We start from the raw sequence: 14,895 nt of genomic DNA, 5'->3' as shown, positions 1-14,895 counted from the left end.
GGCAACTGAGCACCACGCAGCCGCTCGCTCACCCCCCCACCAGTGGGATGGGGGAGAGAATCGGAAGGGTAAAAGTGAGAAAACTCGTGGGTTGAGATAAAGATGGTTTAATAGGTAGAGCAACAGTCACGCACGCAAGCAAAGCAAAACAAAGGAATTAATTCACTACTTCCCATGGGCAGGCAGGTGTTCAGCCATCTCCAGGAAAGCAGGGCTCCATCACACGTAACGGTTACTTGGGAAGACAAACACCACCACTCCAAACGTCCCCCCCTTCCTTCTTCTTCCCCCAGCTTTATATACTGAGCATGACGTCCCATGGTATGGGATATCCCATTGGCCAGTTTGGGTCAGCTGTCCTGGCTGTGCCCCCTCCCAGCTTCTTGTGTCCCTCCAGCCTTCTCAGTTGGTAGAGCATGGGAAGTTGGAAAGTCCTTGACTAGTATAAGCACTACCTAGCAACAACTAAAAACATCGATGTGTTATCAACATTGTTCTCACCCTAAATCCAAAACACAGCACTGTACCAGCTACTAGGAAGGAAATTAACTCTATCCCTGCTGAAACCAGGACACTAGGTCATGAGGTTACAATGTTCTTGAAAGTTTGGTAGGACAATGGTGGTACCTAATGATGTACTTAAGCTAAAAGCCGGCATGTCATGTTACATTCCAAGACATTAGAATAGCTTGACTGAGATAGGTGTTTAATGTTTTTTTCTTTGTAAGAAGGGATGTTCATATATTTAAAAATCATATACATAGGAGTAACTTCTCCATATGTGAAGTAAACTTAGTAATTATAAGTCATAGGAGTATGATGTTGATTTAACATGTTTAACATGTTAACAGTATGATGTTAATATGGCCACTAAGTCCAGTAGAGCCAATGAAAGTAAAAACTGTTTTGGTTTTTAATTTGGGTGTCTACTAGACATCTACTAAACACGTTCCATATTACAGCTCAAGTTAGAACCCTAGCTGCTTCTATAGAAGTGAGCTGGCTGGTCCTGGGAAGCGTGGCTGCATTAGCTCAGCTCAGTACTGTGATGTGAAGGTAGTGAGGGAATGGAGTTTATGATCCTGTCTGAGTGACAAGACTGTGACTCAGTGCAACTTTTATTTAAAGGAGGTGTTTGTTTTCCTGAGTGACTGTAGGATATACTGTACTTGGCTTTCAGAGATTTGGGAGCTTGAGACCTGTAGTCTGCACTTACAGAGAATGAAAGGTCACCCTGAAACTGAAGTGAGCTGTTCATGTCTTTGGGAGGTAGTCCAGTATTAGCTAGACCTGTCTGCAGGAAGTTTTAATGTCTGATATATAAGCCTGTTTAGGCCGGGCTCTGTGTTACGTACTGAGGTTGGACACCATCTAACAGTCAAACACCTGAAACTTTGGGTTTTTTTAAAAGAACATTCTGGGCTTTTGTCCACACTGGGAGAAGTGTGAAAATGATTTATTTTTAAAGTTACTTTGTTATGCTGTGGAATACTACTTGGAAGGAAACCAGTGAAAACCACAGGAGCTCCGGTGTTCTGTTTAATGTTTGAGCCTGGCCTCTGATACCCAGTTCTTGGAGCACACTGGGAAAAGTGCTAGGTAACAGCTTTTGGTCTATGTGCCATTACAGCTGTCATCTGAGACGATTACAAGTATTCTGATCACTGCTAGAAAGTTTGAAAAGTATCTTGTATGTTGCAATTCAGATCAGAAGGGTGTATCCAAGTGGAAATTTTGTATTTGAGGATGCATACATATTTTAAGCTGCTGAATATTTGAATATTTGAAACAGGAGAGCCGGGCTTTTCAGCATCACTGGAACCTTTTGTAAGCTATAGCAGGTTAAAATACAAAGCAAGTTTAAAAGGAAAAAGAAAGGGAAAAGTTAGTTGTTTATTTAGTTCTGTTGTTCAAATCTGCTAGTATTCTTTGAAATCTAAGAGCCTCTGTAATTATCAAATTCATTACTTATCCTACCTTATGCAAGTAAAGAGAATAGCTGCTCCAGCAGGAAGGGTTTATAACACAGCCCTTACTGAACTAAATTGTTAATATTGCATCTGTACTGAAAGATTGCTTGTACATATTACTTAGATGTTTCAGGACTTGGGAATAATTTGCTGGTTTAAATGCTCATGTTTAGCAGTAGTAAAATATTTCTACTGCTCTTGTTACTTCAACGGTGAGAGTGCTTTGGAATGAATAATACTTTATCATTAGATTCTTAAGACTTTACCCTAGCAGGAGTAACCAATTTTAGTATGCTCTTAATGTGTATTTGGAAAGAATAACAATGTAACCAAATAAAGCTAAATTGCAAGTAAGGAATTCACAATAATGTGGAGGTTAAGTTTAAGTAACAAACATGCCTTCCGTGTTAGTAAGGTGACAGTTCTTTAGTAATGGCGCTCTTTCAGTAGGAAAATTATCAAGAATAGACATATATGACTGAATTGGACTCAGACCACTAAATTTTAAAGCTTAAGCTAAATACAAGCATTAATATCTTTGGATGAAGTTATTACATGTTATACTGTTTTATTAATAGTGTTGTTTTTGTTGTTGTTGAGGCTAAAGAAACCATTGTCCATATTTAACATTAAATGCAGGACAATCTCCTTTTAGTCTGTATTTTATGTAAGATATAAAGTAGATAATGTTCTCTTTACCAGAATTCATGGTAATGATCTGTGGCTGTACTTTACCCTTGAGATAGATGCTTATTGCATTTTTACTGTGTTTTTTGGCCACTAACAACATGTCAGTAGCAAGCTGGGGGGAGTATGAAGTTTTGATCCAGAAAGAAAATGTAAGAAAAGAAAGTTGTTTTTTTGTCTGCTTTGAAATGCCACTGTATTGTATTCCTGTCTTTTCTCTGTCAGAATGGCAGGCAAAAGGTTTCAATTCCCATTTCTGTAACACCAGCCCCCAGTAAAGCATGCATGCCAGCATCTGCACAAACATCTCTAGTAAGCTGTGTAGCCATATATAGGCTCTGCTTGCCCCTTTGACAGAGGAAGATGAGCTCTTTTAGGATTAAGAAATGGGCATTGTCTCAGCAGTTTTTAGAAGGAAAACTCTTTGGCAGATACATCATCAGCATGGATGCTGACAGCATGTCATTGTGGGGAGCCCAGGTAAAATCTGATGTTACCCATAGCGAACAGTGCTAGCCTAGAATCAGCCTTCAGGAGCTGTGGACATTGAGGTGTGTCAGCTTTCTTATAAAACCTTTTTTGCATTCTGACATTTACATGCAGATTGATGATAAAACTAATAACTTTCTCAAGTGCCAGGGTAGAATAAGAAGTGAAAGATTCTGTATTATTGCTCTAATATATGGATATCTACCTGAGAGCCATGGTTATTTGTAGGTATTATTAATTTTGCACCTTCATCCACTGATTATTCCTGATCATTCAGACCTATAATGTTGAATTATTAATCCATGAAACCTAAGCTGTTATGCTTCATAGACTGTGAATAATTTTAACATAGGTGATTTGTTAGAATTGGAATTTTTCTTCCAGTTGAAGAAGGTATTTGAATGGTCATGGTATTTGGTATTTCAAGAGGAAGGAATTATGTTCATTGGCAATGCATATTATGGATTCTCTTGAGTGTTTTCACAGTGGTCTGAATATTAATTTCTTAAAACTAATTTATGGAAATAAACAACATTCCTCTCACTTTCTTTTGTCAGCTGTGTCACCTATGCTTTTTTCAGAAAGTACTATAAAATTCCATTTGGAGCAATTAAGTGCTTTGTGTATATTTTAAGATTAGTTTTCTTATCTGACAGTCAAGGTAGTTTTGACTCGCTATAGAACACTGGTCTTTCATTTCTAGACATCCTTCCTTCCGTACGCTTGGTGGAAGATGATCAGGTCAGGGAATACTTAAGTAAACTGGGCATACCTAAGTCCATGGGCCCTGATGGAATGCACCCACGAGTGCTGAGAGAGCTGGCAGATGGAGAAACAGGCTGACAGGAACCTTGTGAAGTTCAGTAAGGGGAAGTGCAATGTCCTGCACCTGGGGAGGAACAACCCCCCCATGCACCAACACAGGCTGGGGTCTGACCTGCTGGAAAGTAGCTTTGCAGAAAAGGCCCTGGGGGTCCTGGTGGACACCAAGTTGACCGTGAACCAGCGATGCACCCTTGCAGCAAAGGCGGCCAATGGTATCTTGGGCTGCATTAGGAGGAGTGTCGCCAGCAGGTTGAGGGAGGTGATCCTTCCCCTCTGCTCAGCACTGGTGAGGCCACAGCTGGAGCGCTGGGTCCAGTTCTGGGCTCCCCCCTACAAGAGAGACATGGACATACTGGAGAGAGTCCAGTGAAGGGCCAGGAAGATGATGAAGGGACTGGAGCATCTCTCCTATGAGGAGAGGCTGAGAGAGCTGGGACTGCTCAGCCTGGAGAAGAGAAGGCTCAGGGGGATCTTACCAATGTGTACAAATACCTGAAGGGAGGGTGGAAAGAGGACGGAGCCAGGCTCTTTCCAGCGGTGCCCAATGACAGGACCAGAGGCAATGGGCACAACCTGAAACACAGGAGGTTCCCAACTTTTTTTGCTGTGAGGATGACCGAGCACTGGCACAGGTTGTCCAGGGAGGCTGTGGAGTCTCTGTCCTCTTAAATATTCAAAAGCCACCTGGACACAGTCCTGAGCAACTGGTTCTGGGTGCCCCTGCTTGAGCAGGAGGTTTGGCCCAGATGATGTCTGGAGGTCTCTTCCAACCTCAACCATTCTGTGATTGCTATGTCAAATGATGGGGAAGAAAAACAATTAAATTTTGGCCTAATTAAAAAATTCTTTATTCCATCATACGAATGTAGGTATGTACGAGTACATGGGGCTATGTTAATTTAACTTATTCTTTCTTTATTCTAATTCTGGCAGAATGAGTTGATGGAGATCTTACTCTGTTCCTGTCAGGTCTATCATAAAAGTCAGTTAACTTGTTCTCAAAATTTGTCTTGCTGGCTTTATAATATTACTGCTAGTTTTTATCCTGCTGACTTTAACTCCTTTCTCATTAGGGCTCAAATTGTCAAATGCAGTAAATTATTTTTCTTTGCCTGCCCAACCTGACTTCATTGTGTGCTGAAAGAAAACTACCCTCCCTGAGTTTGTTTTTGTAAAGATGCCTTCCAGTGCTCTGTATGTTTCCAGTGCTCTGTATGTTTCCAGTGCTCTGTATGTTTCCAGTGCTCTGTATGTTTCCAGTGTTCTTGGAATTTCAAAGGTGATAAAGCAATTATGAAAAAACAGCATCCCACTTAGAGCATATAATCACAATAGTTTTTGAAGTTAACACTGTAATTTACACATTTTAAGGAGTTTGGATTCCTTTTGCCAGTCTGTGTACTTTTTTATGTGTACTTATATTGGTTTTAGTTGTGGCTGAATATATCACTTTACTGTGCCAGTTTACAGTTTAAATAAACTTTAGTTCTGTGCATGAAATAGAGTGCTTTCTGGCAGAGTCAGCTTAGGTATTAGCTTTTATAACAGCTACAGGTCAATGTCTTAAATCGAAGAGGACAGTTTACTTAACGCTTAAGCTGTTTCATATACAATGCTGTTGAATTTATTTAATAATGCATGCTCATTTTTATACAACTACAAATTATCTGCCTTCTAATTATCAAAAATTTTATGTAATTTAATAAAATTATAATTTCTTATCCAATTTCTTATCCAGGCCCTGTGTACACATTATGACAGCTGTACAAATTTTGAATGGAGCTTCTTGATAACCAAGCATGTCCACTTCTCAGAAGTTCTTTATGTTTGCTCTGTACTACCAACAACTAGAGATACTGACAGATCTCTCACTTTTCCCAGGGGTACCACAGGCTGAGGAGGTTGGTCTAAGCTCTTCCGTCCCACTCTAGAAAGGCATATTCACGTCACCATTTTTTCCCTTATGTTTGACTATCCCAGGCGGTAGAAGGATGACTTTTGGATCTGAGGAACTGAAGGAGATCTGAATTTGAAGAGAAAATGACACCGTTGATCAAAAAGATCTCTGTACAGGTCCTACCTGTCCAGTAATACATAGTATTTTGGTTTTACTGTAGTGTAACTAGCAAGCTTGTGGCAAGCCGGGAAACTTGGCACTGTGTTTCAGCAGTGGAAACTGGCTCTGCAGAATCTGTGTCATTTCTTCCTGCCCACTAGCTGCTGTAGTCCGAGATGGGTAGTTGCCAGAGGCAACCCCGGCATTAATGTTACAGTGGCTGCACTATAAGATTGCTGGAATAGAAATTCAGTACATAATGTTTTTGGAGATCTCTAGTATTTCTGAGTGTGATTAGGCAGTTGTCTGTCATTCCTTTCTAAGGCCCTCGTCAAAAAGACAGGAAAAATCTTGGCATAGATTGTCACTGCTCCATTCAAAACAGTTGGAATAACCTGGCACTCTCACAACTCTTATTCTAGGAAGATGCTGTAATTGGTGTCTTGAATTTACACTACTAAGTGGGTTGCTGAACTCCCTGTCCCCTTTAAAGTAACTGACATCCAGGGGTGGTTAGATTGAAATTACAAGTTTGTAAAGCAATGATCTCTTGTCATTAGACATCATAGTTACATCAGTATAGCTTGAGGATTTTATTAGTTAAATTACCACAGCTTCTGAAAACCCTAGTTGCAGATCTAGAAGTCCATTGTCTTAAGTTGTACAAATATAACATAAAAGATAGTCTTAAGCAGTTTACAGTGGAAGTATGGGGCAAACAACAGTAGATGAGTACTCATGAGGCATTTTGTGTGGTGGGTACAGTTAGACATGAGCTGAGACAGCTGAGGTTTAAGTGCTCAAATAAAAACCAGCTTTGGCCTGGGTGTCATGCAAGCAGCGAGTGAGATGCTCTTTTTGAGAGTATAATGCTGTCCTAGTGTAGCTGTATGTTTTCTGAGATGAAGCTGGCATGGATTTATCCATCTTCGTGCATGTGCAGAATGTCTGTATCCATCTTTGCCTGTTCTTTTCCTTGTTTAGATGCGGTCTGTGTGGTATGGCCTAAAATGTTTCTCCTTCTTGGTTCTCCTCCTCCGCCTGCTTCCTGTTTTTCTCAAGGAACTGTCATGATTTAGGCTTTTGCACTCAGGCTGTTAGTGCCAGCTTGTACTTTATTTCTCCACTCCCCCAAAGGTCATGGTATTTATATTTGTGTGAATGGGAACTCCAGAATCCTCTTCTGCTGTTGCATGGTTTCTTTTTTGAAGGATATGTCATGCTAATTTAGATCGTGTGGCTACTCTGAACGGTAATAGCTATTTTTTTCTGATTTACTATCCTCGTGTCTGCTCCTGCCTGTCCGTGCTCAAGATCAGTGCTGTCTGTCGGTATGCCACTAACCTACCAAAATAGCTGGGTTCTGCAGGAACAGTGACATTTAGTTGTCTTTTCCTTTTGTGCACCTGTTTGTTACCAGCTATTTATTCAATCTGATGGTTACGAGTCTCGAGAGGCTTTATACAGCTTCTTTTTCTTTAAAGCTTTTAGAAAGCAGGTGAAAGGTAAAGCTGTCAGAAGAGTGCTCTAGACCTTGAAAAAGATTTGAGTCCACTCTGAAAGAAATGTCTGATACTAAAAAATGTCCCTGAGCTAAAGGCTCTTTTTTGGGAAGTATCCAGGAAATGCAAAGGAGGTCGCTGCATTCGTGCACCTGGGGAATAAAAGCAGATTTTTTTTTTTTAAATTCTCTGTGGTGTTAGAACTGACAGTAAATATCAGAATAATTTGAAGAGTTATTTTGAATCCTATCTCATTATTATGCACTTTGAGAAGGCAGGCATGTGAGGGGACCTTTCATGTCTCAAAAGAAAGAGAAATTTTTTTTTTTAAAGTTTAAAAAACAGTTTATCATCAGTTTATAAATTCACTGCTTCTTTGTCTTGAAATAAGCTATTTTTGAATAATATAGCTCTTTTTCTTGATAACTGCCTTTCAAAATGAGCCTCTGAACTGAGCCTTTTTTTCCTTTGAGCAGAATTTCCTTAGTAATAGCAGTTGAGAAGATTGAGAAGCAGAGCTCCTCAGGTTGCCTAGAGTTGCAATTAAAAAAAAAAAGCAACCCACACCTTCGAAAGCCAAATTCAAGGTGCTGTATGCCTCTGGGTACTGCAAAGGCAATGCCTAGGTGGCTATTAGTAAAACTCCCAGAATAACTTCCTCAAAAATGTTTGTGTACTCCAAAAAATAAATGTTTGGTCTTTTCTGAGTGCATCACCAGTCTTAGATTTAGAGGAGTATTCAGCTGCCTGATTTTAATTCAGCTTGTGGTATGGGTGATGGGAGTTATTTTTGGATCACACTCTATAAGTAAATGCAACTGGATCCTGCAAGAGCCATCAAGAGGCAAGTGGCAGGAAACTTTGAAGTAGTTTTGTAAATCTTCCTCTTGGGGGCTGTGTCAAATTTGCTTGGATTGACAGGGTGACTATTTTGTCCACCATATAAAGCCAGATTAGAAATGAAGTTTCAGACAAGTAATACCAGTTCCTATTTTCTCAAGAGTCTTGTTGAATGTAAACCTAGCTCGTGTATCTTCATCTACATCTCGGTATTCTGGTTCTCAGTAATTCCCATTTTAGTCCTTTATTGATTTGTGTCTTGGTGTTTTGTGTCAAGACTCTGTTTAGCACTCTCTCAAAATCAAGGATTTGGAATGAGAGAGAGAGTTATAGAAACAAAGACATTGGTCAGATAGTGAGCCCTCTAGTGTAGTAACATGTTTGATAGAGGGCAGTACCATTTCCTTCAGACTAGTGCAGATACCTCTGTGGAATAAGGTGTTCAGAAAAGAATTTACTTCCTTTGTCTAATGCAATTAGCAGTTTTGTTTTACCTTGCCACTTGTTCATGTCACGTATATTTTTTCATCCAATTTAATCTGAAGTTTGCTTTCTTTGTAGTTTTTTAATGGAAAAGTAGTTGTCATGTTTTCAATACTGATGAAAATTATTGTGTAGTAATTTAATGTGTAATTTTTGAAGAGCAGTAAAGAAGGTTCTTAAAAGTTAATGTACACATGAAATATTACCGAATAAATTTCATGTTCATATGAAATTCCATTTTCTAAGTTACATTCTTTTAGTGCCTGTGCAGTCTTGCTTTCAGATGACACAAGCATAGGGGAGATTAACACAGCTCAGAACACTGTGAACCTTACTTGCTTTTTGTGCTGCTACTATATGGCATCACATGGAGGTGATCTCTGTTGGAAGACGTGTTTTTGCAGCTTGATGTTGAAATTATGCCTCTTGTCCAATCCAGTCTTAGAGGCAATTCCTATCCTGATGGTTTAACATAAACACAGTTTAGAGAATACACTGCATTGAATACATAAATATGGCAACTACAACTTCTTTTCTGTGGATCAGTTAGAGTATATGCATAAGCAGAGTATCATCTCTCTTGCCTATTTTGAGTTTAAAAGATGAGGTTGATGTCTGTTTCTGTCAAGTCTATAGGAGCTCAGAAGTGCAACAGAAGTTGAAATCTCAAGAGCAGTTACTATATTTCAGTATCACAGTGTTGTTTTTTCTTTCAAACATTTGAAAGAGTTCCAAAATATGTGTTGCTTTTATTCCTAAAGAAAAATCCAGCAAAATTTACTTTTGCATATGACCATTACCTTCTAGGTATTTAAAATGTTAAGAATGATTTGGTAAAATTAGCATGCATATATATATATATATATAAATATAAACTTTTTGCGACAGCAGCTTGAGTTTGTCATACTATTTAAGAGTTACTTGTTCATTGCTGTAATGTATATTATTATAACTAAGCATACTTTGCATGTAACAGTATATGTGCTTAACAGATGTATGATTTAACCTGCTTTTAGAATTTTGTTGCCATCAAGTTATATTTGAAGAGTAATTTGTACTGTATAAACAGATTTCTTTTCCAGAGATACATGCATATTTAAAAAAAACAACCCTTTTTTCAGGTCCCTTTACAGATGTAGTAACTACAAATCTTAAACTACGAAATCCATCAGATAGAAAAGTATGCTTCAAAGTGAAGACCACAGCACCTCGTCGATACTGTGTGAGGCCGAACAGTGGAATTATTGACCCAGGATCGTTTGTAATTGTTTCAGGTAAAAACAAATATATGCAGTTGTAGGTTAGGTGTTTTTAGGCCTTTCATGAAGTTCTCTAATGCTTGATCTTACAGGCTGTTTGAAGTATGTCAGCTTTTTAAATAGATTTTTAAAAAAAATAAAACTGTTACCCTTCATTAGTGCAATGTCAACTTGGTGTAGAGCTGCAATGATACCTGAAAAATCCTCCATACAGACATACTTACCATTTTTCACATTTATCTGCAGTTCTCTGAGAGGAAGAAAAGAAAATTGGATATGGGCAGCGACATTAACAGTACCTTTGCTTCAGACTGCTATATTCATGCTTATATCTTGAAGCAGGACATTGCTTGGGTGCTCTGATGTGTTTAAAGTTTAAACATTTGACAGTTCATTGCGTTTAAATAAAAAAAATATTCATTCACAATTGTAGACTACTTCTTTGGACCATAGTATTGGTCCCTGAACTATATTGTTTCATAATTCTTCCATTTATCTCAGTAGCATATGTTAAGTGGCAATCATTAAATTGCTTTTAAAAAATTATATTTTCTGTTACTTTAGGCAGGTGGAGCAGTTTGTAGCCGTTAAATTTGAAAAATCTAGTACTTTTCACTATAGAAACACTCCTTCCTTAGTCTGTTTTTGGGGTGAGGGGATTAAAAAAAGAATCCTTACTTTTCAGCAGAGTGTGAGCCCTGAAGCCAGACAATATTTTCTTTTCTTCCATGAAACTCCCTGTAGGTTTGGCTTACATACTTCATTCTGACAATCCACAGAATTTTGATAGCTGGATGTATAATGGTCTAATCCTATACTGGACTGTACAATGTCAAAAAGACCAAGTGTTAGTAACTGTGGGAGTAGACATTCTGAAGAAAATGGAAAAAGACTAGGTATCAGTCTTCTGATTTGGTAAATGATTTTTGTAGATCATTCTCCCAATCATTTTGAGGTAGGAATTTCCAGAATAAAGGGGATTCTCAAACCAGTGACTGTAAGAGGTGAGAAACTTTATTTCTCTGGACCTAGCATATTTTCCAACTTGGAGAGAGGGGAATCCCCTTTTTATAGGCTGTGATCTTATAGGTTGTAGACATCACAGGCAATACAGGTGTGAGCTCCTAATCTCCTAAGTCTAGAAAGTTGATTTTTGTAGAACCCTTGGAGAGCTGTAGCAAAGCAAAAGGGAAACATGGAGTACTCCTCAGAGCTTTTCAGATTCATATCCTTGTACCCTCTGGGAAGTTTAAAAGAAGCTGGAGAACTAGCTTCAGGTGATATGTTCAAATGTTGCAAGGAATAACCCAGGAAAACTTTTTATATTTATGATTGATTAAAACCTTAGAGTAACTTTCCTTGTAGGAGAGACACCAGTTTTCTAATCTAATATGATCTGTAGAATGTGACCCTTAAAATTTCAGTATTGCTTACCATGGACAGTCCAGCATCAGGTGGATGAAAGATCATTTTACTGAGAATTGGTTCAAGATTCAGGTAGTCAAAAGCCTACTTTATTTGGACTAGATGACCTTTAAAGGTCCCTTCCAACCCAAACTATTCTATGATTCTATTTCCGTCTTCAACTTTGACTTACAGCCATTTTGTCTTAACTGTGTGTTTGATCTGGTGTCGGGGATCTTTCCTGTGGGTAGTTATGCATCACAATGAAGATATTGCTGGACTTTCTCTTCAGGGAATTGAATAGACTGAAGTATTCCATTTGCCTATTGTAAAGTGTGTTTTCATAGTTACAAATCATCCTTTTAATTCTTTGAATATTTCAATTTTTTAAATGAGGCAATACTGTAAACAGTATTTCAGCTTCAGGTTCACCAGTAAAGGGAAATGGTATTATATTGCTTGACTCTTCAGTTTGCATAGCAGGGAATCTTTGATATCCCTTTTTCTGTATCCTCATGCAGTTATTCAGCTACAGTGACCCCAAGATGCTTTCGTGTGCAGTTGTTTAGTTATAGTGACTCCACAATGCTTTTCAGAATTAAGTTCTCTTCCCCAAAGTGTCAGCTTCATCTCTTTGTTTTTAAGCATATAACTTCTTTTGGGTTACTTGGTAAGCCAAGTGCGCAGGTAATTTTTCTAGTGACCCACTTTATCTCATCAGCCTCTCAGCTGAATGTTTTCAGTGCTGACTCATCTTTCATACAATTAAAAATAGATTTCTCTCACATTGTTGTGCAGAGAGAAATCACTATAGGATACCATGGGCTGAAACTCTGTGTTCAAAACTAAATGTTGAGATAGTTTTAGCTGTCTTAAGCCTGTATAATGCATCGTGCTGATTCAGATTCAAGCCAGTTTTTTAAATTCACTGTTGGAGATTCAATTTAACAGTCATTTTAAGGAAGTCCATGGACATTTTGTTTACCATTCAATTGTGAATCACTAGGTAACCTTCTTCAGCCATGTTTATACATTTTTCTCCAAAAATACTAATTTGGTAAGACCTGTTTTTCTTTACCTTGATGCCCTAAATTAACTATTTATCATTGTATCATGTATTGCTTGTTGTTAACTTGTTAACAACAATTGCTTGTTGCTGATTTTTTCAGAATATAGCGTGTTACTCTTCTTCCTTCACAACTTGTTACTGTTACTTGTTACTGTTCTTCCTTCTGGTTTTCAGACCCCTTTAAGATTTATTTTGTGGAGATAAAGCCCTCCTGTGTAGAAAACCTAGGCCTATTAACAAGAGGCTTGCTTTCATAAGTATTTGTTGCAATTCCCCTAGAAGTGATCTCTGGACTACTCAGGGATTCCAAGAACATGTTGAAAACTGTGGCTTCGTATGTTAATGAGATTTTTCATGATTATTTAAAACCATGAAGAGCTTGAAGAGCTCTTTGAATTTGTGGATTGTCTTTTTCTGCTGCTTTTCAATTCAGTCAGATTTTCAGCTGTTACCAAGTGGTCAAAGAACACAGTTATTTAACTAGTTATCCAAGGATTCTGCCAGCATGTGAAGAAGTTCTCTGATGAGGGAAAGCTGGCTTTGCCATCTTTCAAGTTACTCCATCTGTTCCCTTGGCTTTAGGAAACCGAAGTACTGCATGCTGTTCAGTAGTCTGTTGATGGAAAAATTCTTAGAGATAAATTGCTATAGCATTGTTGTGGTTTAACCTCAGTGGGCAACCAAGTACTGCACAGCCACTTGCTCACTTCTTCCCCCCCCTCGGGATGGGGAGGACCTTGACTAGTGTAAGCACTACCTAGCAACAACTAAAACATCGGTGTGTTATCAACATTGTTCTCACCCTAAATCCAAAACACAGCACTGTACCAGCTACTGGGAAGAAAATTAACTCTACCCTGCCAAAACCAGGACAAGCATCCATACCTGGAAGAAGCATTTAGTTTGATCAGTTATGTTTTAGACCTCAGTGAGACCAATGATTAAGAGAACCTGAATTTTAAACCTTTCTAAATAGGATTGTTTGAAAGCATGTCAAATACTGCAATTCCTTTATGTGCTTCATTTGTGAAATATATCTGATTCAGATTATTCACTTATCCTTTGATTATGCTGTATGTAATATTTAAGGAAAACAAAATAATCCCATAGCAAACACCTGTGACTTGTAACTAATATTTAAGGCCTAAAGTTAGGTGGCAGTGTAATTAAATTTAGAAGTAACTCTTTTTTCATAGGTACTAGTGAATTTGGAAAGGCCAAGTTAGTAATTTTGATACTGTACTTCATATTTTATAAACTAATGCAGTTCAAGCCTACCGTGAAGAATTTACTCTCTGTGTGAAGGGAAGCATGTTGAACTATACACCCGATGAATATTCAGAATTGTGGAAAATATAATTGAATTGTTGAAAACTGTAGCAGTATCGAAGTCTGCAGACTGAATTGGTGTAGAATATATGGGAAGGTTGTTTAGAGCATACAATGGGTTTTTCTAGCTAATTCAGTATTTCTGTTTTTTTAAAATCTTTATCTGAAACTACTTCAGCTTCTCTTTTAATTTTGTATAAAGATATACTGAATTGGAATTCCCATTCTGTGGAAGACAAGTGTATGTACGCTGTCAAATAATTTACCTCTACAGTTCACTCTGAGTCCTCATCCTTTGGCAGACCAAGTTGCAAGCATACCCACGTATACATATTTAAGTATAATTTGTGTGGCCCTGTACTCCCATCTTGAGTAAGGCAACTAATTGTCTCTGAACAGAGGCAGGGGGGCTAACATGATTGTTTCAAGGTCTGCTCCAGACAGACAGTATGGTTGGAGGTAGACTCTGCTGGTTGTGTATCCATCCCTCTGCTTCAGTAGTCCCCCAACACTACCATATCAAACCTTGTGTATTCAGGTATTTCTGCAAACCTTTATATTATGCCCCTGGATATGCAACTATATCCTATAAAAGTTTTAATCTCCCGGTCTATATTATAGACATCATGTTATTTCAGTCCCTTTGAACTAAAGAAACCACACACAAAATAGTGATGTCAGGGTGACCTGGACAACCACTATGTGCTGTAAAAACATTCAGACTGCTCCTGGATGGCCTTGTATAACTTGGATGGATGAAGGTACTGTGCTTCTGTAATTAAAGCTTTCATTTAAAAGTATTGTAGTGCTATAGAAATAATGGAGGCTATAAATACTGTCAGTGATGTAATTTTTTTCACTGAGCTTGTGCACACTTCAAAATAATAACTTTAGAAACATGAGTTTCTGTTCTTGACCAGAGTTTTCAACTTTGGAAAGCTGAAAGTACAGTAAAAAGGCTGTCATTCAGAAAGTCTGAACC

At 38.3% G+C, this 14,895-nt stretch overlaps 1 protein-coding gene across 1 annotated transcript in view; it reads left to right on the top strand.

The window, feature by feature from the left end:
• VAPA (VAMP (vesicle-associated membrane protein)-associated protein A, 33kDa) overlaps nt 1–14,895 on the top strand; it is a 30,919-nt gene that overhangs the window by 7,955 nt on the left and 8,069 nt on the right. The window contains exon 2 of the mRNA XM_009318587.1: nt 9,974–10,126. Within this exon, the coding sequence (XP_009316862.1) occupies nt 9,974–10,126 (153 nt within the window). The remainder of the gene's footprint in view (nt 1–9,973; nt 10,127–14,895) is intronic.

The sequence above is a fragment of the Pygoscelis adeliae genome, unplaced genomic scaffold (genome assembly GCF_000699105.1).
Source record: "Pygoscelis adeliae isolate BGI_AS28 unplaced genomic scaffold, ASM69910v1 Scaffold42, whole genome shotgun sequence".
Lineage (NCBI taxonomy): Eukaryota > Metazoa > Chordata > Aves > Sphenisciformes > Spheniscidae > Pygoscelis > Pygoscelis adeliae.
This window is presented reverse-complemented; position numbering and strand designations above follow the sequence as displayed.